This window comes from Colletotrichum siamense (assembly GCF_013390195.1).
Source record: "Colletotrichum siamense strain Cg363 chromosome Unknown KSG_Cg363_contig01, whole genome shotgun sequence".
In the NCBI taxonomy this organism is placed as follows: Eukaryota; Fungi; Ascomycota; class Sordariomycetes; order Glomerellales; family Glomerellaceae; genus Colletotrichum; species Colletotrichum siamense.
In genome coordinates this window covers 3157294-3181151 of record NW_023501014.1, presented here as the reverse complement: position 1 = coordinate 3181151, position 23858 = coordinate 3157294, and the positions used below count along the sequence as shown (strand labels likewise).

The window sequence follows — 23858 nt, the reverse complement described above, 5'->3', positions numbered from 1 at the left end:
ACAAAGTCGAAACGAATCTGATGATCAATGAGACACACGCACACAAACACACACACATTCAACGCTCTCACGAAACGCGCGCAAATAACATCGCTTTTTTTAACCGTCCATTTATTCACTTCGACACATACACACACTATCTTTTCGTCCATTTACTTTGTTCACCACACACACACCAAACATTTTTACGACCGTCAACGTTTACGACGACGAAAACAACAGTTCTCAGCGAAAGAAATCACTTCCAGCACAGCGAGCAGAAGGAAAGCGGGCACAGCGCGGGAGGGGAAATGGAAAGCATTGAAGAGTTTACTAGCAGCGGCGGATGAATGTTGATTCCCCCTCAGGATTCTTATTGTTTATTTTCTACTTCAGTGGTAGGAGCCATCTACATCAAACCCAGAAAGGCCGGTTCTTGAAAGATAGGCGGCTTCTTGGGAGGGTTGGGTTTTGGCTCGGGCCTTTATTTTTTCTATTCATGTAGCTACTTGCGAAGCTTTCTTACCAAAGCACTTGAAAGATACCATGGAAACTCATTTGTGTTTTCTTTTTTTACTACTACCACTAAATGTTCCCTCCTTGATTGCCTCGGCGTGATTTGTGAATGCTTCGAGCAGATGACTTTCTTCAATTAGATAAAAAACTTGGCTATGAAAAGTCTAAAAAGTCGTAAATGGTACGGGATGACCTTGCCTTCCATGTTGATCGTTGATCCGATCCGCGCTGAGCGCAAACACTCATAGGTCTCGAGGGGGTATATCGAGGGCCGTGATAAGGGTATGATCTGCGCCCGCTGGTCACTCGCCTATCCCCCAAAGCAGTGTTATCGAGAGGAGGGGGCGACAACCAAAAACCCCGTTTTCGCCATTGTCGTCGTCAGTTCCCCTCGCACTATTGGCGAACACCACAGTTCCGGGGGGGCAGTGTTAAACGGAACGCATCACCGTTTATTCCTTCCTTCCTTCCTTCATGCCTTAGTCTTGGGCGATGAACGGTACGGAACGGTACCTACGCATGCGCAATGTGTAAGGTGTGTGTAAGTGTAAGTGTGTGTGTGACCTGCGGTTTCTGTTGGAGATCACGTCCGCCGTCTCGGGAATGGCACCCGGGTAGGGAGTAGGCGGTCTTTCCTTGGTTCTTGGTTTTGAGGAGACCAATGGGTTGGTTGGGGGGCAGCAGCAGCGGCGGCTTTGATGCCGCATTAGCGTTGTTTTTTGAGGTTTTCTGATTGCATGGGGAGGGCGAGCGAGGCAAAGGTCTTTTTCACTGTGGTCGACGGCGCGGCGCGTGAGATGGTGGGCGCAGCGCAGCGCAGACCTGGGGCTGGAAGGGGCATGCGGGTGAGCCTGTGGTAGTGCGGCGCGGGAAACACGGGAAATTCTTTTTTTTTCTGGGGGATCTGTTTCTGGTGATGTTGCATGTAGATGGATGGCATCGCAGTTGGTGGTGTTGGGGGATCACAATAGCGGCAAACGGGCGTAGCGGCTGAATGTAATGAATGGGATTGTTTCTTCCCTCTGGAAATACACTAAAGATTTCCACGACCCTACCTTATTGTCTCGCGCGGTTGAACAATAGAAGCCACAGCCCGCTAAAGGGTAGCTTGAGGTCTTACGTCTTAGGTCGGAAGGGGGATAAAAAGTGCGGAGGCTGGTAAAGACCTCTTAGCTCCCCCCTCATGGACGAGATCCCGCATCTCTTTCCTCGGTGCTAAGACATAGTGCCATTCGCGGCCTTCGTGGAAGGAAAAGGCGAAGCTTGCAAGGTGCTGCGAGCTTCAGCATGATGATGTACTTGTGTGTCTCTTTCGCGTGAGTCGTCGGCTCGGGTTCCGATGAGGTCAGATGGGGAGCTGGAGGGCCCAGATTAGATGCACCCTTGGGAATACCGGCATCTATCAAGCCAGAAGATGAGGCAACGCTTCCAGGCCATTGGGTCACGACAGACAGTCTACACCTATTCCATTTACCCTGCATTGCCCTCCTGCCTGGCTCACCAAAGTCCTGAGATAGATAGAGAGCTGTACGAAAATGGGAGAGAATGTGGTGAGACGGGAAGGATGTGGCGGCGGATAAGATGCTGAGATTGATAAGGTGGTACGTAGTATCAGCCCAAGCCTTTGGTGTAAGACGGCAGGCAGACGCAACAGGAGGGGGGGCATGATGGATGATGCGCGGTCGTACTCGATGTGCGTCTGAGACATTCTCGAGGTCGCATGCTTGGGTGCTCGCTCACGGGAGCTGGGGAACTGGGGGCCAAACGGCGCGGTGACGGTGAGCGGCCGCGGTGTAGGCCCAGGTCTGCGGCGAGGAATCGGAATCGCAATCAGCATCGTCATGCTCCTTTCCGTAATTCTGCGCCGTCCACCCGCGGAGAGATGAATATCTTCCGGCCGCGCGGTGCGAAAAAAACGGTGCATTTGAGGCCCATGAGGTAAGAAGCCCCCCATCTTCAACGGCTAAAGAAGCTAGGATGATAGGACCATGTGGCTAAGGGACCTAACTACCACGGTGAAGAAGGTGAACTGCAAGCTAGCTAACCCGACCTAGCCTGACCTTAGGTGAAGAAGCGGCGCGCGGCCTTCAATCATCCACGAGTGGCGAAAGGTGCGGACCAGCCATATGTAGGTGAGCAGGTGAGCAGGAATATACCCAAGCGTGCACCTTCGGATGGGTTCATCCGTTTTCCGTCGCCGATACCATCACGACGCGGACCTACCTTACTGCAGAGCGTCAAGGAAGTTTCAAGCCAGGGCATCTTTGCAAGTTTTGCTGACGTTGCACTGCTTCATTGGGTCGTTCTTCTTAGCTTATGCAATCTGATCTCGCGATGATACAAACGGCCAGGAGGGAAGGGAAGAAAACACCAGATGAACACTCACCTGTCGTTCCATGATGCGCGTATCCTCTTCTTAGTCTGAATGTCCTGCATAGGCCCCGAAGATGCGAACTTGTGGGCTTGCGAGAGAGGGTTCGGTGTCTTCCCCCTTCCCCAGAGCGAAGACGCGAGGCTAATGTACGACCTGTCCAGCTGAGTTGCAAGCTTTTTCCTTGGTATCAAAGGACCAGGCACACGTTGGCTGGAAGCTCCTCCCCAACCCTTCAAGAGACGTCGCGCAGGTTTCGCATCAGGGGGCAGTAATAGTCACGACTGCTCAACCGGAAGACGGGATTCCTAGAAACACGAGATAGTTCCCCCCTTCTTGGCCCCTGACCCGCACACACGAGGAAAGCTTAGAAGTAAATCCAGTGTATGTCATGAAGCCCCAAGCTCGGAGTGGAGTGTATTCCCCCTGGCTCTGCAACCACATCAAGAAACATCTCGCGATCTCTTCGTACAGCGATCGAATCGCAAGTGACTCCTCATTCCTCACTCCTGACAGGCGTTCCCCTGAAACAGCGGGAAACCGCATGGGAAGTGGCAATCATCTATGTCTCTCAGCGCGCCGACGCACAGCGCAACGCAGGTTCATGCGTCCAACACAAAAGAAACCCAGGTAGGCCAAACAGTGTTTCCAGGCTGTGCTATCCTTTATCCGCCCTTTAGACGACGGATGATGGGCTTGTGGCACCCTACCCCTCCCGGGAACGGGAAGGGGATGGTCCTCGAACGACGTCGGGAGGAACTTTGCTTCGGCCCGGACGAGGACGACGGGATCGCCGGAGGGTGGATGGAGAATCGGCCGCCGGTTCTGGGGCCGACAACCCCCGTTGAGGAGCCCCCGCTGTGTAAACAAAGTTGTCCTTTGTAATATTCTGCAGTACTGATATCGGGTATGAGGCTCTTCTTCGCCCAGGGGGTATGATACAACTAAGAAAATGAAGTAATGATAAAAAAATGCCTCCCACTGTCCAAGTAGACACCGCCACTCTATCCAAAACTGACCGTAGGCTACTTCAGCTCAGCTCGGCTGAGTCCCAGGTCCTCGTTCCATTCCGCGAGGCCTCTACGCCCCTCTCCCAAGAGCATTGGCCTGTTCCCCATGCTCACGAGACCTGCATGTCTGTCGTCCAACGGCGTACAGCATACACCTAGCGGAAACGCACCGCACTGTGAATAGACTGCATGGGAGAATCTATTTGCCGCAGTACGCTTGCGCCACCTGGGACGATTCTCTTTCGTGCTTCCCGTTCCATCACGGGGGGCATTCGTTACAGGGAAGGGGGGCCTGCCAGCTTTCTATCTGTTCTCCCCTATCGCGACGTTCCGGTTCACGACGGGAACACAATCGAGCGAATGGACACCCGCTCCGTGCAACGATCTTGCGTCTCGGTGACACAGCGGCAGGAGGAAAGGGAATCGCCGGCGGACAAACAGGGGGGAAAGCATGCACGCGCTGCCGTCCATACAGCCGTTTCGAGTATGCTACGCCCGTGTCACCGATGACTGGTTCGGCCGTCTCACACGTTCGCATCCCCTCGCTGATACGGAGCATTGCCCCTCTCTACTTCTTGCCCTTGCCGCCGTCTGGATCGTACTTATCCTTCCAGATCCTGTTGGGTTGCGACCGTCAGTATTAGTGTCACCAGAGTATTGGATCATAGTGGTGTCAGAGAAATGCAATGTCGTCAGGAACGAAAGACACAGAAAACCGGTAGGAACAGAGATCGCGATGCATGGGGGCACAGCGACCGCAACGCTCCCAGTAACCCCAGTATCAAGGCTCAGAGCAATCCTGTCGGAGGCGGTGCAGCTCAGCGCAGCACGCCAGAGCATGCAACAAGTAAGAATTGCGTGCATGCCCGGGGAGACTTGCTGACTGCCAAAGCTGCCAAAGCAGGGCGAGCTGCCGCTACTATTGCTACCGCTGCTGCATCTTGGGGTGCAGGAAGGGCCGGCAGCCTATCAATGCCGCAGCTCGCAAGTCATCCGCGACGCGCTGCAGGCTGCCCCCCTCCCCCAGAACGACTCGATGCGTCTACCGGATCCGACCCTTGGGGAAAACCGAGCAAACCAAATGGGAGCAAAGTAAAAGGAGACTGGCTCGACTTACCATGAATTGCCTAGTGTTTTGTTGCCGTTCTTCTCGGCCAACCGGTAGTAACGGGCTGCTGCGAACTGGACATGTCGTCAGCCTCATGTGATGAAATCGAGCATGCGTATCGGGCGGGTGTCATTCGCGGCCGCGAAAGACGGTCGCTTGATGCCCAACCTGACCAAAACAACTTTGCTGACGGCCCCTTGAATTGGGCGTCCCTGGAGTTGAGCTCATCTCATGACATATGCGGTTCATGGCGCAAGCCACACACACACTTTACGAGACGAGTGAGGCTCGTTCAAAGTTTCCCCAGAGATGCCGTCTCCCGTCCCTGTTTTGCCGACGCCGAGATGCGTAATATCTCCAAGCGAGAACTGATATGTGACAAAACTCACCTTGTCCTTTTTGCAGCCGAAGCCCTCCAAATAGCACCAGGCGACTTCATTCATGGCGTCTGAGTCAAGCAAGGCTGGTTAGCGTACCCGAAACGAAGCATTGGGCGCTGTCTTGACGCCCAGCGATACATCATGAGGGCATACTCACCAGTATCTCCAAGGTTCGCTGCGGTCTCGTAGTACTGCAATTGGATGTCAGCCCTCGCCCCTTCGGTCATGATGGCGACTCTGCAGGTTTTCTTCCTCCCGCCTCGAGCCCCTATTCGGACGGGGAAACCAACCTGCTTGGCCGCGATTGGGTCCGTTTTCGTGCCCCAACCGTGTCTGAACGAGTTCGCCAGTTCGAAGATGGCCAGAACGAGCTCTCCCTTGGCAGCGCCACCCTTCTTGAGCCCAGCCTTCAACGCCATTTGCTCAACGGCAGCCGCGTTCGATGCTGCCGCTGACAGATACTTGATCGCCCCCTCTGGATTGGGCTCGCATCCCCAGCCGTGCCTATCAACATTCCCGAGTCAGCAAGCGCGTCACTCGATCCGTCCACCACCCCAAGCATCGTGGCACCCGTCGCCCCCCTCTAAACACCCCGATGCAGTGTGATCGGCCGACGAGCCGGCATGGGACCGCCCCATGGGAGCGGGGAGGCGACGGCAAGCCTGCCGCGGGGTCGAGACCAGTCTGGACGTCTAGACTTACCTCAAAGCAAGCCCGTACAGGAACTGACTGAGGGTGTTGTTAGCCCCTTTTGGGTCAGCCAGGCGGGCAAACATGGCCGTCGAGTTCTCGTAATCCCCTGCCTCATGCAGCCTGATGGCCTCCTGGATATCCTCATCAATGGCCGGCGACGACACGGCAGCGCCATTCGAGCTGTCCTTCGCCCCGCCGACCCCCTGCCCGTTATCATGCGACGGCGTCGCCGGTCTGCTCTTGTTTGACGACGCCAGGATTGTCGCGCGCTTCTCCCAGGCCGCCTCGTCGCCCTCGGCCGTGGTTACGATGTCGGGCAGGTTCTGCGGGACGTTATCGGAGGAGGCGGGCGACCGGCTGAGGTGCAGTCGTTCCGACAGCCGTCTGGACCCTTTCGGGTTGCCGTTCGAGCTCGCCTGAGAGGACACGGAAGGGCTGCGGGAGCGGTTGCCGAACAAGACGTCGAGGCTGCGTCGCGGCTTCTGGCCGCCGCCGCCGTCTTTGGGATTCAGGTACTGGTCGTTTTCCACAGACACGGTTGGCGGGTGGATGACCTCTTGCGAGTGTGTGTCTGACCGGATGAACTTGAACTCGGGGGCTGCTAGCCTGTCCATGGCGTCCTGGCTGCTTGGCTCGCCATTGTCGAGGTTGTCCTTTTTCTTGAGGATGTCGCGTATACCCATGATGATGATAGTGCCTAAGATTAGTATACTGCTATGGATGCAGTCCGGGTCACGTCTCGGAACGGAAAGAATAGAAAATAGAAGGCACAGAATGCAGAAATCAGATATACCGAGCTCAAGGCTGGAGGATCAAGAGGCCACGAGCAGCTGCTTATGTGGGAGCGCAATGTCGTCACATTTGGTGCTATTCTCAGCTTCAGGCAGGACGGAGGTGGTGCAGCGACGAGGGGCTGAGCTTCAAGGCGGTGCAGCTCAAAGGCGACCAAACTGAACAGGGCGCTTTCTGCGCGACCACACAACCGCCTACCTTACGATATACCTAAGCCATCGGCCTGACGGGGCCCTCCTCCCCCCATCGCCCCCTTCCATTAGCGCCTCGTCAGCGTCTAGAGAACGTAGCAGTCTCGGAAGGAACAAAGGCTCAGGAACCACTGAACGCGGCGGGTGGCGCTGGACTCGGAGGAGCGCCGCTGGGCAGAATGGGGGCCGCGAGTGGAGGAGATGACCGAGGGGGCACTTGTTGGAGAGTTTCCAGTGTGTCAGCGCACGAAATGTCATCGAATGGCGTTGTTTTCAGGAGCCCACAGGGTACGAAAGGATGGCGGGGTAAATTTTAATGGAAATTTTAATTGATTTAATTGAGACATCCGAAGCCAGCTGGGGACGGCCCGCACGCGGAAATGATGCCCGTCCGAGGCCCAAGCGAGGTTGCAATCCTTGGCTTTGAGCCTCCAGCACTGGGTATGTCATTGTAACCTTTGATTTCAATCAATGGAGTCTCTTGCCCTATCATTTCATCCGACTTCTCATCCATGATTAAGGGATTGTTGATCATTGATCGCCTGTCACGCCAAGATTCGAGTTCATCAAGTTCCACAATTCTTTCTTGGATTATCTCTATCCTTTCTATGTATGTTGTTCTTTGTGTGCCAGGTATCAATTCTTTCGCTCTTCTTGGGTATCGTTTGTTCGCTATTCTTTTCCCAGTTGCCTCCATCAAGGAGGCACGCTTCCTCAAAGGGTACACTTCCCGTTTCCCCCAAGATTAGACTCCCTCAGGAGTAGATAGCAAGCATGTCAGTAAAGAAGGCGGACCGATTGCGGCCGCTCTCACCAAGTGGCACGAGGTCACGATCAGAAAGCGATAAAGTCCTTTTGAACTCTAAAGTCAGAGTCGTCACCAACAGGATCGTTGATAAACTCCTCGACCTCGTCCGAGTCCACGTCGTCGCTGTCGGCCGATTCTTCTTCGCTCGACAGATCCTCCATCTCGTTGTCGTCTGTGCGCTTCCGAAGGACGCTTGCCCTCTCGCGGTGAAGTAGCTTACAGCCCTTGGTTTTACACTTGCCCGTGTTGCTAAAGTCGGGGCACTCGAAAACGTGTCGCTCTTCGCAGTTATCCCCCTTGTCGCAGTAGCCGTACATGCCGAATGAGCGGCAGACCAGAGCACCTGGAGATACACTAGAGTGAGCATACGGGCAGTTGGGGTTCGCACAGTTGCCCTTGATGAAGTGAACACATGTAGGGGTGCGCTGAGGGGTCAAGTCATGGGAAAGATCACAAGACTCCTCATGAGCGCAGGTTCCCTTGTGAAGCAACTCCCGGCAGACGGCAACTTTCGACGCGTCGTGTTGGTATCGGCAAGCAGGGCCTTTCGCGCATGAACCTAGATAGAAGTTGCGGGGTTAGTGTTGTCCAATACCTATCATACCCACTTGAGCGACATGATCCCAAGTTTGTCCGGATGAATGACTAGTTGTCGGGTGAGAATGTGAATGAAATACCAGTCAGCGAAAACATGCTGCAAGGCACGTCGACCTTCTTTACGCCATGGTGGCTGCGATGTTAAGCGGGATTAGCGTCTGCATAATAGTGGGATGGACGACATACCGATGCGCTCTGAGCACGCCAGCGCGGTATAGATTGCCTCTCTTGCTTCGGTGGAATTTGACGCCTCCAACGTATGTGACCTTAGGAGTTGCACTGGCGGGGTGAAGGTCTCCTGTGTAATAATCAACGAGTGCCCAAGGGGCAAATGGCGTTGGCGACTGACCGGACACCTTCACGAGCTTGCTACCGTTGTTGGCGACGCGATACCGCAATCCCTGAATCTCGATCTCGTGGTTCCCTACAGCTGTCGTGTTAGTAGGGGTTGTCGGAGCACTCGCGTGTCCGCCGTATCGCTGGAAATGGTTGGCGAGCTGGGATCTTTCGCGCGCTTCCCGTTGAAGCAGCTTCTTTTGTCGAGTGGCCTCGATGGCCTTGGCGGTGGCTTCGTTGGTCTTATCGTAGACCGCTGAATTGATTAGCGACATCTGGCCGGGGGTGTTCTTCGAAATCCAAGAGCCCGAAGAAGCGGTCGAGCCAGATGCCTCGGGAGTAGGCGAGTCGGAAGGCGGTGTTTGCGTTCCACTGTTGTTGACCACAAGAGATCTGTTGCGGAAACCCGAAGGTCCTCGAGAGGAGGGGTACGGGGAATGCCTGTGGGGATGGCCGCCTTGTCGATGGGGGTTGTCTGGGTCGTGTGAGTGTCGCGCGATGCCGCTGGACGCATGATGGGACGTACGTCGATGGTATGATGCCTGGGAACTGGGAATGGACTGGACGCCAGCTTGCTGTGCTTTGTGGAGGTTGATCTTGCCTATTGCCACCATATCAGATTAAGCGCTTTCCTAAGGTAGTTTTGTTTGCAGAGTTCTCGTACCGGCAAGCTGGCTGATGCGCGCCAGCAACTGCTGCTCCTCTGACGAAGTCATTTTCTCGGTTAGTATATTTGTCGTGGAACTTCGTATCGAGAGCGCTGTTAAATGCGACAGTCTTGAAGTAGTTGCGACGAGAAACCTAACGATGTTGTTGGTAGATTCGGATGAGATCACTGTGGTGGGAAGGAGACGCTTTGACTTTGCCCTCGATCTGGGGGGGCTAGTGGAGAAACACATTAAGTGGGTCTTTCCGTCCCGATGGCCAATCCCAACTGTGGAAAGAAGCTACTGCAAGGCTGAGGAAAGAACGTGAAGAGCTGCACTCTAATTGCACCTTTGCCTTTGGAATTTAGTGAACTGTCGCTCGCCTGCTTGCAGCCATACCTCAAACGGATCTTTCTGCTTGGATTCAGGAACACCTTAAAGACACGTCATATACTGGAAGTTGAAAACTGCTTGTATTATTCTCAGCAGGCTTCTACTGTTTTCATCCAAAGCCAAGCATCTTCAAAACACTACTTCCAGTTTTCGCGATCCGAGCCGAGTATTCCACTTCGCACGACATCAGGCCAAACCCGAAGAAAATGTCATCTTGGGATCTTTTGGACGACAAGGAGGAGGCGGAACTCCACAAGACGCGTCTAGTTAATATCGAGGAGAAGCCCTTCAAACGCATCACGAAGAGACTCGCCTCGATCTCCGCCATCGCAAATGCTCAGACGAAACAACAGCCCACTCCGCCTCCCGAGGGCACAAATGGCGAGAAGGACGCCGACACCGAAATGAAGGAGGAATCCGCCGCCAGCAAGACCCGCGAGATCAACCAGATCAAAGAAGACCTGACCCTCGACTTCGCCGCCTTCGAAAGCAGCATCGCCCGCCTGCAGTTCCTCCTCGACGCCAACGTCCGCGAGCGCGCACGCTATGAGGCCGACCAGAAGCGCATCCTCGCAGAGTCGCAGAGCGTACGCGAGAACAACACGAAGCTGCGCGAGCAGCTGGACGGTGCGAAGGCCACGCTTGCTCAACGTAAGGAGTATGACAAGCTGGCCAACGCGTTGATGGCCAAGGGACTGCGACCGCGCGTCGAACAGGAAGCCAACCTGAAGAAGCTGGAGGAGGAAATCAAGGACCTCGAGCGCGAGAGCGAGACATACGGTGTGACGTGGCGCGAGCGGAAGGAGCAGTTCAGCAAGATCATGGACGAGGGCATGTTGCTGCGCCGGCAGATTCGTGACGAGAAGGAGGAAGTCGAGAGACGCGAGGGCATGAACGAGGACGAGGAGGATGGCGAGGCCTCCAGAGGAGGACAGACACCGCGACACGTCTCTAGTGGAAACGTCACGCCGCACCCCGATAGTGGCGCCATATCAAGAGCGACACCGGGTCAAGACGGCCAGTCGGAGGATCAGTCAGAGGGTTTGAAGCCGCGACCTGGTGGTTTGGGAAGCTTCTCGCGGTCTGGAAGCGCCGTACCAAGCCAAGGCGGCACGCCTCGTCCCCAGCCTGATGATGACGAGATTGAGGAGGGAGAGGATGTTGAGATGGACGACCGGCAAGACACCCAAGTCACTTCTGGAGGCGACACACCTCAGATCACAGTGGATGCACCGGACAGCATGGAAGTTGACAATTAGACATGGAGGTTGACAATTAGACAAAAAGACGGCACGGCATAGTTTAGCTTTGAGGAATGATTCTTCTCAATTGAGATACCCATTAACGCGAGCTGCGGATTTCATGACGCCTGCCTGCCCTTGATCACAACGCGGTCCCCAGCCGGATTCATTAATACACACAAGTCATGAGGCCAACTACCTTACGCCGAGGTCGTGGGAACGTCGACAGTGTATGTCTTCTCCTCCTTGCCCTTCGACAGGGCCAGCTTGGCCGTGGCCAGCTCGTCCTCAGTGGCGCCGCCGCTCTCAGCCAGGGCAATCTGCTCCTCCAACTTGACGGTCGCGTCCTCGACGCGCGTGCGCAGAGCAGGGAAGACCTTCTCCGTCTCCTCCACAGCGAGCTTCTATGCGAACGTCAGTAAGAGCACTTGGGGCATGGGGGACAGTAGGCGGACGAACCAACTGCTTGAGCATGTACTCCCGGTTGCCGTCCTCATCGGGCTTGCCCTCCTTGATCTCGGCCTCCAGCGTCGCGACCTTAGCTTTCTGCTGGATAAGCTCCTTCTCGTAGGAGATCTCCTCCTTAAGGAGACGGGTGACAGAGAGAGTCGCGACGGTGAGCTGGGAAGGGGGAGCCATTGTGCCGGGAGTTGTGGTTGTAGTCGGAGAGTGAGTAAGTGGGTAGTGGGGTGCCTTGTTTTTTCCTTGGAGTTGGTTCAGTTGAGTTTCCTGGGTAAGGTGATGTCCGGAGTTGAGGTGGGAAAGGGTAGATGGGGAATGGTTGCAATGGTTCTTCGAAAGGCTGAGACTTTTGTACAGAATTGAGGACGGCTTACCTGTCTGCCTTGCGCGCGTTGCTTGGCTGATTGATTCCTGCTTTTTTGTTGTTTACACGGAATCCCGGCTGTTCGAGTCTGCTTGGCTGGCTACGTCAAGGTGCGCAGGCTGGTGCCTTGGAAGGTCAAGGGGATGCGCTGTGGTGGGGGTGCTTTGGCGGGGTACACCCCTGGCGATCTTACCTCAGCGCGCATCCCTCCTATCACGTCAACTCTTCTTCATCAACACACAACGGCTAACACTGGAATATATCAGAACACTAAGTGGAATTGTTAAATCTACAGAAATGGGTACATATGAGTTCGACTCAGGCACTGGTTTTCAAAAATGAAAGACCAGTTCAAGACGGGAAGGTGTGTCTCGGCATTTCTGGCGACCTAGGTTGACATGAAGGCTCACTTGAAGCCTCAAACGCAATGCCTCTTGCCCATTAGATGAGAACAACACACAATTTTTTCCTGAATCTCGACTCAAGCCCAAAGTTCTAGAATATATATGAGATCATACGATTACAAATTAAAGTCTGAATTAAATGAGAGAATATACTCGCAACGTCATATGCAATGCTCAGCTGCCTAGACATCGACTTCACCACCGCACTGGCTTGGCACATAAGCAACCTCACGATACCTTCACAACACATACGACCATACCCATTGGAAAACTCGGGATCCCGTCCGCTCTCCCATAGATAAGCCAATGAGGGACAGAGTAGTAGTCGGGTCGGTGACGACCGGCGAATGCCTGTTGTTGTATGTAACTGATATTTTTGCCGGCTGTTGTGATGAGAACCGGCAGACAAGATGGAGGTTTTTATAAGATTTGCCTTTGAATTTCATGTCGCTCACGGTTCCAGGCAACATCCCAGACTTCGGAAACAGGCATAAGCGGGGTCATGATTGAAGTTGAAGACACTCACCAGATGGGTCCTAGCTGGTGGATATCTGAACCATTCGATTGTAAGTGCATCGTTGCGGTATCCGGCGCGGGTCAGTCTACGCTGGTTCCATCGACTGAACGTACGTCCATCACAACGCCATGCCCCCCGCATTCAATAGCGGTAGCAACGGTAGCCGTACGTTGTCGCCAGTATGTAATTTCAGCCCTATTGTCAAGAAGCGCCTTTGTGGAATTGATACGTACTACCACGAAGACTATATTGCATGCTATAAACAGAACACTCGCGCCTGTGCCGAGGATTTTCCTGGCCTTCCGCCGGGTCAGCATGATGACGATGAATGAACGCGAGTTGGACGCGATTTCTAGATGGAAGTGGCAGTAATGACTGCTTAACTCGCGCCGGGCTAGGCGACGCTCGAACATACAGCCATCACAGTCCATTCAGCCTGCCAACCAATGCTTACGACTTAGCCGGCGTTCATCCTGGTAATTATCACAATTGGCTAACTGCGGAATGCCATGTCTTGCTGCTAGCCAGGCGGCATGAACTGTCAGTAAGAAATATCGCACATAATCTGACCATAAACACCACCTAGGGCAGCATTGAATATTTGTTGCTGTTGTCATAATATTCTCTTAGTCTTAGATACTTGCCTCGAGTCGACTCTTTTGAATATTTCTTTTGAGCAAGAGAAGCGTAGGGAGGCTTGTTTGCGGCCATCTTACATAGGCTGACTAACGCCCCAAGGTATATATATAACCTCCGCACCTAACTTCTAAATCCCTTCTCTCTCCTACTTATAAACCTTTCTTCCACCAGCTCCTACACAACATGGAACCAGACCCTTTTAAGGCTCGCACGCTCGACGAGGTCCCTACTCACCTCTCCGCTTACGGACGAGACGCTTACCTACGCACCTGCCTCAGCATGCTCAGCACCGGAATCCACAAGTGGGGCTTCGTTATCTACCGCTGTACATACGATGACGACGAACTCTGGAACAGCTACTTCGCGCAGCTTAAGAGCTTCTGCCATAACCAACTCGTTGAGTACCAACGCGCTGAGCTACTTGAGCAGTACTTGGATTGGGTCGTTATCGAGGACCGCCCACCCTTAACAACGCGTCCCGGGTTGAAGTTAGGAAACACTTTAATCAATGGGTGTCTGAGCAGAACGTCCCCATGTTCCCAACCAAGGCCTACCTGAACATATATCCCATCCAGATGCCCTGTTTCCGATACTGTCTTTATATCGACAAGCAGTGCCTCAACACTATCATCCAGTTCCAGGAAGCAAACGACGGCACAGCGTTGTTCTTATCGGAACTGCCGCCAATGGTTTTTGCTATCGTTGATCGAACCTGGACACCAAATGGCACCCAGGACGAGTTCGACATTCGTAAGGCTTTGAAAGAAAAGGAAGAGAATGACAAAGAGCATGGTGATAACGAGCAGGATGACGAGGAAGAGAGTGAGGATGAGGATGAGGATGAAGACGAGGAGGACGACGAAGAGGACCAGTACGATCGCGGCTATCCCCTTATTGACGGCAGCGATCGCAGGTATGTTGGGTGGATGTATTGCAGCGCTCTTTACGTGGCGGGCCTGTACGAACAGCTTCATGGGATAAACGGCTTGGATGACGAAGATTCCTATTTTCGCCCACCCGGGATCTATCCTCGCAGGGGCAGATCGATGCCTAGTTGAAGAGGTCTCTGATGAGATTTTGGCAGGACTGATTGATTGGTGGGCAAAAAGCGATATTGGAACTGGATTAAGATTTTTGGACTTGTTCATCAGCGTGTTATTCATCAACTACTAGCCCTTCTGCTGGCTGTCTTTTGCTGACCTGTCTGCTAGTCCCCGACCCTTGCCGCAGAATAGCATACAACCAACCAACCAAATATCGCGAGACGTTCGCGATTTAACTTGGAGGCCGAAAGTTGGCCGGGCTGGTTCAAGCCACAATGCGGGTCTATTCAATAATGTCGCCTGCTACTTACGTGGCGGCGCCTTTATGTCACCCAGTCGACCTCTCAGGGCTGCTATCGCGGCGTTAATGGCAGCCATGTTTGGCGGTGCCCGGCCGTAGAGTACAAGCGGAGCGAGGGCGTTTTGTATATCGTCCAGCATCTCTCCCGCCCAAGCACGGGTTCGCCTGGCTGCTTCTTCGTACCAAGCGTCATCAAATTCCCTGACAAGATACTCCAGGTTCGCAAACTCAATGATCAACATGGCAAGAAGACGAGCTGCATTAAACAGATTCTGCCGGTTGCCTTGGACCGTTGGTAAAACATCAGGGTGGTTCAGGTAGACGAACACCGAAATTGCCTACAGTGAATGCATCAGTATTAAGCTTTCGCTGGCGTGTGGATTCTGGATAGCGGTAAAAGCTTACTCTGGCGATCCCTCTAAAGAATTCATCCTGATCAGAAATATCACCAGTCAAAGCCCCACTGCGCAAGTCTCGCATTGTATTGCGGGCAACCGGGCCATCGAACCCGAATATTTTGCCCTTCATGTTGTTCAGTTTCTTCTCGCAGAGAACCATTGGCGCTCGGTTTCCGATACAGCCGAACTGATCTTGGAAGTAGTCCTCTGGTGTATAGAGAGTCTGGCTTTTGCCCGCCTTCGGAAAAGTGCCTTTAGGAAACTTCCTTTTCCAATATTTTTTGATGTCATCGGCATTTATCCGCGAGAAGACAGACTGCTTTCCATTCGGCAGAATACCGGATGAGAGAAATTTCACTGAATCAGGCGTGAATTGTAGCTGTTTTCCGCCTGTTAGCTGAAGGTTCGACTATGTTTTGACTTGGATCGGTTAGGGGAGGATGGCTGAAATGCTTACATCTGGGTTGTGCTCTGTGTCGAGCCACTTCCCTGTCTGCGCCTTCGTTGCTTTTGTGTCGTATTTAGTGACAAGGATATCAGGGTTATTACAGCCAGCATCCTGCCTGATTGAATGGGTAGTTGTGTTAGAACTGAGGCTATGAAGTACTTCTGACCAGGGTGTTGGAGGCAGGTTGCTTACTGGAATACGTTGTCCGAGGCCCCAGGTTGGTCAAGGAGCGAGCCCGCGCCAGGATACTCTCTGGCTATGATGGTCATCGCCACAATAATTTGCAGAAAGTTGAACATACTTATATCGAACTTTCGTCTCCTATCCTTGGCCTGGAGGGTTGTCGTTTCCTCGGAGATAACATCAGCCAGCGAAACGACCTGCTGTCAACTTCGTATAGGCTATTCAAAGAGAGAACCTTCATTCAATTGGAAAACGTTTCGTTCATTGTCTTATATAGCACAGCTACTACCCAGAAGACTTATATATCCCGGCGCTATTCCCCGATCTAATACTCCATGTAACTCCTGATATTCTTGTAACCTCGAATCATATTTACTGCTCCATCTCCTCCGCCTCGGTCGCCTCAACGGCGCTGAGATCACGGCCACCCTTAGACTTCTGGGAGTTCTTTGAAGCTTGAGAGGCCTTGGAGGCCTTAGAGTTCTTCGAGTCCTTGGATGCCTGAGAGTGGTACGAAGCGAGGGAATCCTTGCAGCCCGTGCCGCACTTGCCCTCACGCTGTCTCTCGTGGTTGTCGTCGTGCTTCTTGACATCCGCAGGGGTGTTCGGCTTGCCGTTGGCTCTGGCCTCAATGGGCTCAACTGCGGCCTCCTCGATGCCCTGGGGAAGAGCGGGGGTGATGTCTGCCTCGTGGGCAACGGGAAGTGCGCTGACGCTGGCAGCGATGGTAGCAAGGACGACGGTAGTGAAGAAGCGCATGTTGGCGGTTGTTGTGGTCTGTGTTAGAGACAATAGAGTATTGAGTTGGTTGTAGTAGTGTGGTAGTGTGGTAGCTAGAAGCTATTACTCAAGATAGTGAATAAGATTGATGATGTTAATTGATAGAGGAAGTAAGCTGATGAACAAGAGAAGCTCCTACCGGTTAGGGCGAGAGAACGGACGTCTTTATACAAAGAAAGAAGGTGCCGTTGTGCCTTAGTCGACCAGTCTAATGCCGCTTCCCGCGATGTCTTGCGCAAGTTTTCTGGCTGCATCATGCAGCCGGCTATTTTTCTCCATTTCGACAGGAACAGGAAAGGCGCCCGCTATGCTTTGGGACGGCCAGTTTCTTCCAACCCCATACCAACGAAGTCAAAGTCAGAAGGCCATCACCGAGTCCGAGTTGGACGACCGCAGATCTGGTAGAGCAGGGCAACGTTCATGCATCGTCGATCCGTAGGGGACAGGGTCCGAGTAAGGTCTAGATGGGACGTTGGACCAGGAGCTCCCTGACTAAGGGTCGGCCACTTTGCCGAATAAGCTTTCAGTGTCGGCCGAAGTCCCCTCGGCAGCAGAGTAAACTTGTTCTGTTTGTTATAGTAGCGCGTTTGGTAATATGCTTATTTCGGACCAACGTGGGGGAAGGTAGGACGTTCTAGCGCCTAGTACGCCTCACTCTATACTCTCACAGTGAACAGTCTAGCTTGCTAGCCACTCATCTCAACTTCGGAGTGAGGCATACTTAACTCCTGTATCATAGCTTCATGTGTTGTAACTAATACTATGATGCACAGAAGGCCAATTTCTGCGTTGGTTCAACTATGCCTCCCGATGACTTTCCCGGACCAGAGCCAGCTTACAATATGGCCTCCTCTAAACGCACCGATGGTTACAAGCAAGTAATTCTTGATGAATCATCAGCACATTTGGTTGCAGTTTCGATGTACGCGGACAATACGGGAAATCGGCTTAAAGATGAGCGACTTACATGCCGATCTAGGAAGCCGACGGTGTTCCAAATGCGCCTTGATAGCCGCGTAAGTGAGTACGTTTTACCCCTCTTCAGTCCGAAGTGGCTCTGTCCACGTCGAACGTCGTTCATCAATGACAGCTCCAGGGCATAAGAGACCCCATCCCTGGCACTTGACCCAATGTCTTGGTCCAGTCGGCATCGTGCCTGATTCGTGGGCAGCGTCCCCCGTCAACGAAGACTGGGACTGTGACATGAGCGGCCGCTTCGGTCTCGGTCGCCGCCACTACTCCGTGCGCCCTACTAAAGTTGTCTATCGGCATGGACCCTGGAGTCAGGGAACTCTGCTGGTATTGTCGGCGCACTGGAAGCTTGCTACACGCGGCAGACTGGGTCATGTTCGTTGGAAAGATTTACTTGTAGGAAGAATGTGCTCATGTCCGGCGCAGGAGCTGGCCTGAGATACCCGCAAGTGTCCAGTGCGGTCTGTGTGATTCTACCAGGCTGACGGCGGCAGTGCGTGTTTCGGAAAAGCTTCTTTCTTCATCGACACACGATGCTGATGGCAGGTCAGGTGTTACGTGCAGACGCTGTGAGAACAACTTCGATTGTCGTCTCCCTGCTCGACATAGAATTGATGTCGTGCGAATCGCATTGGCAAGAATGTTCATTCGGGGCAAAGTTGCGGTTCCTGATCTGATCTCCGAACATGATTAAAGATGTGTGAACAAGCTTAAATCAGAATTCTAGTATAAACGAGGGGCACATTGGACAGATGCTCTCGACCTGCAGAAGCTTACGAGTATCAGACGGATACTCGTTCCGCTCTAGAGCAAAGTCAATAGGCGACAAAGTAGTCAGAAAGTAAAAAGCGGTGTCTCTGACTGCTCATGCTATGCCACACCTTTCTGCGCCACCAGTATCGTGACTGCCACGAGTAATTAGACGTGAGCACTTGACCAAGTGAGCCCATGTGGCTGTTGAGCAGATTTATTAGGTTTTGTTATTCTGAGGCGTGCGGAGGTTACCGGAGGATGACCAGGACGAGAGGATCACCATTGCCTACGAACGGCATGAATCTTCAGACGAAACGGGTGGGACAGCCGCCGTCGCCGGCAAAATCTCAAGGAGATATCGGAGCTCCGTCGGAGCGGCACGGGCAAGTACGGCTGCCCCGGGTTGAGTTCTGGCTGGTAAGAATCGTATAGGACATGCGATAGCGAGGACTGGGTTGCGAGGAATCCGAACTAATGGGACAAGCGCCTCGCCGTGCCGTTTAAACCAGGGACTGCCATGTGAGTCCCCATCTTCTTGGGCCCGCCGCGCGACAGAAACTGGAAAGCTTGAGTTAAACGCTAAAACCGAAGGGATCGGACGAGGACGGCCGTAGGCAGACGGGCGTTGACACGGGTTGAGGTAGTTTTGGCAACGCCCTATCGCATCGGCCTATGTGAATAAGAGCAATACCAAGTCTCAAAAATAATAGTAGAAACCCGACAACCAAACTCTGTTAGTAGAAATGGTTCGGAAAACCATGGAAAACCTCAACTCACCAACTCTCAATAGGTATGTTGATCTCAGGGTACTCCGGGTATCACTTTTCAGGTGGCATTTATGCGACAAGAATAGTCTCCGGGGGATCGCCGTACGATGTATGATCTCTTGAGTTCCTTGTCGGTGTAGACGCCGGCGATCGTTCATCCCCACTCTCTTCGGCCAAGTCCTCGGCATCTTGTCACCTCCATCTATAATAATGAAGACGCCGTTATGACAAATGGCATGCGTCAATAGTCTCAACTGGCAAAAGCTTAGCGTCCACGCATTGAATGTGTGCTGGACCCCGCAGCGGGAGATGTACGTGGCCCGCGCGAATCAGTCACCACTCGCTCGGTATCGCCGCCGCCGCATCCAAGGGCTCGGGTTCGTGTCGACTCGTGGCTGACACAGTGTAGCCGCAACGACTCATCCCGCAGCTCCGTCGGCGATGATGCTGATTCGTGGGCGTTTCCGCGCGGATGGCCGGTGCTGCGGCGGCCACGTAAACTTGCTCATGGAAGCATTTCCGCGCGCCCAGATCTCTGTGACATCTTTGCGGAGAGAAAGGTCCACAATAACAGAACAGGAATGTGTTTGCCGCTTTGCCGGTTAAGCTTGGGGTCCTAAAACGAAGGCGCGGAGAAGCTTAGTTGTCAAAACGAAGCAGATGGGTTGGCGGGGACTGGAGAAAGGGGCCAAGGAAGCACGCTTGGGACCGAATACGGGGAAGATTCCGGTAGCTTGATGTTCGAATTAGGAACATAGGCGCCGAAGGTGGCAAGTGACATGTAATTCATAAGACTTAGGCTAAATCTAAAATATTGGGTGTAAGAGCGCATCATCAAGTGTCAGGTTAACTGTGATCAATACCCATTGGCTTATTTCCTGATTCTTTGGCAGACTCTTCCGAGAGATGAGCAGGGATTTGGGTTTCTAATTATCGTGGAATAGTAGTAACGGCCGTTGAACAGAAAGTTCTGGTTCCAAAATACAACTTTTTGTGTCCTCTCTCCTCTCAGCCAGGGCCCTATTCCGCTAGGGGCGACAAGGGCATGGTCCAGTTGTTCCAGTAGAATCTTGATACAAGGAGATTTCAGTCCTCGCGGCTTCAAGTCAGTTTCAACTGCCATAAGCTTCAATACCGCTAACTTGAGACGCGCGACTGATATCAAAGTTCTCTCTCCCCTTTGTTGGTCGTGTTGGGTCAATGTTCTGACTCACCACACGAAGATCACACTCCCGCTTTCTTCTAACTCTGTTGTACAACACAGCTTCTCGAATGATTCTTTATGGAAGTGATATCTTATTCTAAACTAGATTTCGGTAAATGTGCCGCATTTTCCAGACGAAGTGAAATTAATGAATCCATTCAGGGGAATCGGAACCCAAGGGCTTCGGCATCACGTCCCAGCCGACTTCGACCCCGTCAACACGTGCGCTGTGCCTGATGGCCGTCATGGAGCCGAAGCCCGTGTCTCTCGTCTCGAAAAGTTCATTCCGAACATCCTCTGGCTTTTCGTAGTCCTTGACCTCGAAGCCTGTCGCGCCAGGATATTGTCCCAAGCTCCGCAAGTATTTCATTACACCTGCGAGAGAGACGTCTACGCGCCAAGAGCCCCCCTGAGTTGCTCGATTGTATAGAGCAGCAATGACACCAGTCGCCAGCCAGTATCCGCCGGCGTGATCAAGTGCCTGGCACGGCGTCGGACGGGCTGGCTCCCCTTTTCCAGCGTGCTCTGCCTCGGAGACGTTCATCCCCGAGCAGGTCTGCACAAGCGAATCGTAACCCCTCCTACCGGACCAAGGTCCTTGTGGCCCAAATGCCGACATGTTGGCGATGATGATGGAGGGATTTATCTTAACGATCTCCTCAGGTGACAAGCCATGGCTGGCAAGACTCCCAGGACGGAACCCCTGAATGAAGACGTCCGCTGTCCTGATCAGCTCGATCAATCTCTCCTTGTCAGAGGAGTTGTGGATATCGAGCTGAGCTGTCCGCTTTCCACGGCCAAAGTCCCGATCCATGGTCGGAAGATCAGGCAAGTTTGGTGAGGTGACCCAGATTACGTCCGCGCCATGCGCCGCGAGCGTCTTTCCGCATAGGGGAGCGGCTATGACGCGACTCATCTCTACCACCCGGAGGCCTTGGAGACACTTCGTGTTGCCGCTTCTCATTCTTGCAGGTAAGCCGGCGGGCCCTTCGGGAGATAGTTGAGTGACGTCGATGGGGAAATTGCTGATGGCTCTAGATTGAGGATGGGCATCCCATTGTCGATACGATCTCAGGGCATATGTCGCTAGCTTGCCATCGACCGTTGCAGCAGTTTCAACATCAATACTGGCCCATTCCGACAGCTTCTCCGACAATTGTTCTCTGGTTGAGCTATGAGGTAAGCCAACAAGATCGAGGATGCCATCTCGGTGGTTCGGAAACGAGTCGTGTACTCGAACATGCCCGTCAGATGTCTTGTGCAGACCTCCAATGGGGCCCCAAGGGGAAGGGGTTGGCTTCCCATCGAGTATGTAGAGCCTTTCGGACTTGAACTCAACGGTTGCGTGTTCGATGGGAACATCAACGGCAGGCACAGAAGATTCGTTACGCAAGGCGTGGATCTGAGCTGCTGCGAGTGCAGACGAGGCAATGGAACTCTGAGCGAGGACACCAATTTTGAAGGACGAGGGCAGAGTTGGTCCTCCATCATTTTCAAGATGGATCGCGCTGAGAGCTTCAGCAGGGAGCTCAAGCCCCTTCCATATCTCCTGAACAACATCCTGAGCTGAAAAGTCTTCACGTGGTATGAATTTGCGGGCAGCCGTCACAACGCCATTTGTCTTTGGTTGGGCGGTAGCCTTCGCCGCAGGTATGCGAATTCCAAGCAGTGGTGCGTGTTGCTGTGTTCCAAGAGTGTCACGCTCGCCGACGCTGCCTTGAGCCCATGGCCGTTTGATGGTACATTTCCAGGCGAGTGCAGGGTCGAAGTACATATTAGTCAGAATATCGTCGTCCGTGACACGGTAGAGCTTCTTAATGGTCTCGTTGGTGAAGACGTTAGCCTCCCTGACACGCCTGTAAACTGATTCGTCGTCAAACATGACATCGAAAGTCATCTCGAATGGACCGGAGTTTTTTGATCGGATGATTCGTGCAACTTGACTCAAGGGCGCCTCTTCTTGAGGAACAGACTTCGAGGTCAAGGGGGTGAGCTCTCCGTTGTCGATCTTGCTGAAAACATCAGAAGAGAGGTGAGTGACTGGCTCAGGAGATGCTTGCGACGATCGAATCGTCTGAGTGCGAATGGGGAAGATGGAGGCCTCTTCACCGTCATCCAAGTCCACCAAGTGATAGAGACTGAACTTGAAGACAGCTCCAGCATCTTGTTCGTGTGGGGAAAGGGGGCTAGCAAAGTTTCCCGTCGTCGCAACTTGATCGGGGTACGCAAAGTGCAAGATGGAAGCGCGAACGTTGTTGGCGATGGTGTGAGACAGCTCTGAGGTCGGAGCGACCACTTCGCCGAGGACGGCGATCTCGTGCGGGCGTGCCTGAACAGGCTCCAGGGGTCCCATCACTCCGTCTTTGCCGTATACGTGGTACAGAAGTTGACATTGCTCAGACTTGTCCAGCTCCGGGAATAGCTTCTGCGAGTACACTCGGACGCGTTCGAGGAAGTTGTCGATCTGGTCGATGAGAATGGCGTCTCTAATGCCTCCAATGAAGATCGTACGGTATCCCAGATGACTGACACCCTCTAGTTTGACCTGATAAGGCGTTGTTTCGAACTTGGCGCCGGACACTCGACAAGTCTTCGGGGTAATTTGTTCGTACTTCGCCCCGTCCAAGTTGAGAACGCCTCCAGGTCCTGGGAGACGATCAGGCCGAGTCTTTTCGTACAAGGTGTGCGCAGCGACCGAGAGAGGAGTGCATCTCTCTGCCGGAGACAGCGGAGTAAGGTCGAAGGAGTCCCTTCTCATCGTTGCGATCATCGACCGCCCTTTCGGGACAGCGCAGATGCCGCCGCACTCCATGATCTTGCCCATGTGCCAAGCCACATCTGGGAGTACTCCTCTGGCGATCGAGAAACCAGCAAACGGGGCTGGGTCATAAGACCGCCCTCCAATGATGATGTCAGGGTTCTCTTTCAAAGCCTCCAGATAACTTCGCTCGTTTTGTCAGTGACAGCCCTTTGCCTATTGAAGCCTTTACTTACGGTTCAGAACCCATTTGAGCAACAACGTCTACAGCACCGTCCACCACCTCGGGAAGAAGGGGCTCGACCGGGCCACAAGGACCAACGCGATTCTGTGATATCCTCGACTTAATCCACTCACGGTCCATGCCGGCCTGTATCGTGGCGACCTTAAATGAGTAACCTTTCCGTTCCGCGATTTCCGTCACCAAGTCGAGCATCTCAGCAACATGCTTGTTGCTGCCATCACCGCCAGCGGATCCAATGAGGACCTTGATCTTGTGGTGGAAGCATGCTTCGAGTATTGGCTCCAAATCTCGAACATACGAGCCTCGTCCACAGGTCATCTTGCCCATGCCGAGCTTGTAGGGACCGCCATCTGTAGAGCCGCTATCGACAATGATTGCTGCAGGCTTGTACTTCTCGATACCATACCAGAAGTGATCTGAGTCATATCCATAGCCGAGCATGGCATTCGGCGTGAGAATGGTGAACTCATCGATGAGCTGATGCCCGTCTGAGCCGTTGATAGTCGCTGGCATGTTCGCTGTGCTGGCAGGTGAAACGCGTCAATACGATGCCTGATGG

At 53.3% G+C, this 23858-nt stretch overlaps 7 protein-coding genes across 7 annotated transcripts; 2 read left to right on the top strand and 5 right to left on the bottom strand.

Annotated features, from left to right (window-relative positions):
• Positions 1-4444: 4444 nt before the first annotated feature.
• DSF2-0 (Protein DSF2) lies at positions 4445-6740 on the bottom strand (the record flags this gene model as incomplete). The annotated part of the gene is made up of 6 exons (XM_036632675.1): positions 4445-4493; positions 4994-5058; positions 5374-5432; positions 5522-5555; positions 5655-5868; positions 6067-6740. The coding sequence occupies 6 exons, from the start codon at positions 6738-6740 to the stop codon at positions 4445-4447; spliced, it is 1095 nt and encodes a 364-aa protein (XP_036502514.1).
• A 1134-nt stretch (positions 6741-7874) lies between these two features.
• Positions 7875-9497, bottom strand: CGCS363_v000825 (Zinc finger CCCH domain-containing protein; the record flags this gene model as incomplete). The annotated part of the gene is made up of 6 exons (XM_036632674.1): positions 7875-8407; positions 8526-8578; positions 8632-8743; positions 8795-9256; positions 9308-9382; positions 9446-9497. The coding sequence occupies 6 exons, from the start codon at positions 9495-9497 to the stop codon at positions 7875-7877; spliced, it is 1287 nt and encodes a 428-aa protein (XP_036502513.1).
• A 1007-nt stretch (positions 9498-10504) lies between these two features.
• On the top strand, positions 10505-11080 carry CGCS363_v000824 (uncharacterized protein; the record flags this gene model as incomplete). The annotated part of the gene is made up of 1 exon (XM_036632673.1): positions 10505-11080. The coding sequence occupies one exon, from the start codon at positions 10505-10507 to the stop codon at positions 11078-11080; it is 576 nt and encodes a 191-aa protein (XP_036502512.1).
• A 182-nt stretch (positions 11081-11262) lies between these two features.
• CGCS363_v000823 (uncharacterized protein) lies at positions 11263-11701 on the bottom strand (the record flags this gene model as incomplete). Its single annotated transcript, XM_036632672.1, has 2 exons — positions 11263-11466; positions 11522-11701. The coding sequence occupies 2 exons, from the start codon at positions 11699-11701 to the stop codon at positions 11263-11265; spliced, it is 384 nt and encodes a 127-aa protein (XP_036502519.1).
• Positions 11702-13631: 1930 nt separating this feature from the next.
• Positions 13632-14506, top strand: CGCS363_v000822 (uncharacterized protein; the record flags this gene model as incomplete). Its single annotated transcript, XM_036632671.1, has 3 exons — positions 13632-13876; positions 13942-14361; positions 14503-14506. The coding sequence occupies 3 exons, from the start codon at positions 13632-13634 to the stop codon at positions 14504-14506; spliced, it is 669 nt and encodes a 222-aa protein (XP_036502518.1).
• A 1687-nt stretch (positions 14507-16193) lies between these two features.
• On the bottom strand, positions 16194-16580 carry CGCS363_v000821 (uncharacterized protein; the record flags this gene model as incomplete). Its single annotated transcript, XM_036632670.1, has 1 exon — positions 16194-16580. One exon carries the CDS (start codon positions 16578-16580, stop codon positions 16194-16196), a length of 387 nt encoding a protein of 128 aa, XP_036502517.1.
• A 3862-nt stretch (positions 16581-20442) lies between these two features.
• frc-0 (Formyl-CoA:oxalate CoA-transferase) lies at positions 20443-23812 on the bottom strand (the record flags this gene model as incomplete). The annotated part of the gene is made up of 2 exons (XM_036632669.1): positions 20443-23239; positions 23292-23812. 2 exons carry the CDS (start codon positions 23810-23812, stop codon positions 20443-20445), a joined length of 3318 nt encoding a protein of 1105 aa, XP_036502516.1.
• Positions 23813-23858: the final 46 nt, after the last annotated feature.